Raw genomic sequence first — 808 nt, 5'->3', positions numbered from 1 at the left:
TTCCTCCTCTATAAAGCATTCTTTTTACAAACTTACTGTAGTTTGCAAGTTGAACCATTTAGCCACTTCCAAGGACGACCATGGCCTTCACGAGAGACTTGAATCCACGATGTAATTGATAGGGACATCAGAAATTTCTAGCCCAAAATAAAGAATTTTCACTTAAATAGTCATTATGAAATGTTTTTGTTAATTTTTAAAATGCAAGTCAAAGGATGTGTTCTTTCATAGCATCTTTCATTCTTTGAACAAATTGAGCATGTTAGATTCTAATCTAACACTAAAAAATATAGGCGTTGAAAGTTCGAAGTTTTAATATTGCCATAAAATTAACGAATATCTGTACTTTTGATTCAAAATCAACTCAACATTTATACTTATCAGTTTCACTGTGTTCTAATGTTAATAAAGGAAATTCCTTTTTTTTCGACAGCCATTTAATAAAGGGAATATTTACAAAGACATGAATTAGTTGTAGAGATCCCACAAAAGAATACACCTTGCGTAACAACTTGGGGGTACTTACAGCTGTGAACTTCATCTAACATTAAGCCTAAGGAATAAGAAGGTGGAGTAATTCATATGTGCAATGAGGAAAATTCTGACTCATATAATTTCATTTTTCCTCATGTCAAAACTCACATAGCAAGGCTTTAAATAAGTCTTTAGATTCCATGACATTCATTTTTCTGGATATTGTGACAGTACCAGTGGACTTCTCTACTATTATATGTTTCTCAGAATTTCAGTTTTAGAGGGAAATTAAGGAAATGAAATTGAGAAAGTAAGTGACATGAGAGCCGGATTT

General features: G+C 32.2%; 1 protein-coding gene across 1 annotated transcript in view; it reads right to left on the bottom strand.

Annotated features, from left to right (window-relative positions):
• Positions 1 to 32: 32 nt before the first annotated feature.
• Positions 33 to 808, bottom strand: part of LOC105002220 (NKG2-A/NKG2-B type II integral membrane protein-like) — a 31,192-nt gene continuing 30,416 nt past the window's right edge. The window contains exon 5 of the mRNA XM_010858761.1: positions 33 to 137. Coding sequence (XP_010857063.1) covers positions 33 to 137 — 105 coding nt within the window. The remainder of the gene's footprint in view (positions 138 to 808) is intronic.

Source organism: Bison bison, unplaced genomic scaffold, assembly GCF_000754665.1.
Source record: "Bison bison bison isolate TAMUID 2011002044 unplaced genomic scaffold, Bison_UMD1.0 scf7180017864390, whole genome shotgun sequence".
Classification (NCBI taxonomy): domain Eukaryota; kingdom Metazoa; phylum Chordata; class Mammalia; order Artiodactyla; family Bovidae; genus Bison; species Bison bison.
The sequence above is the reverse complement of the archived record's forward strand: the minus strand, read 5'-3'. Positions and strand labels throughout refer to the sequence as shown.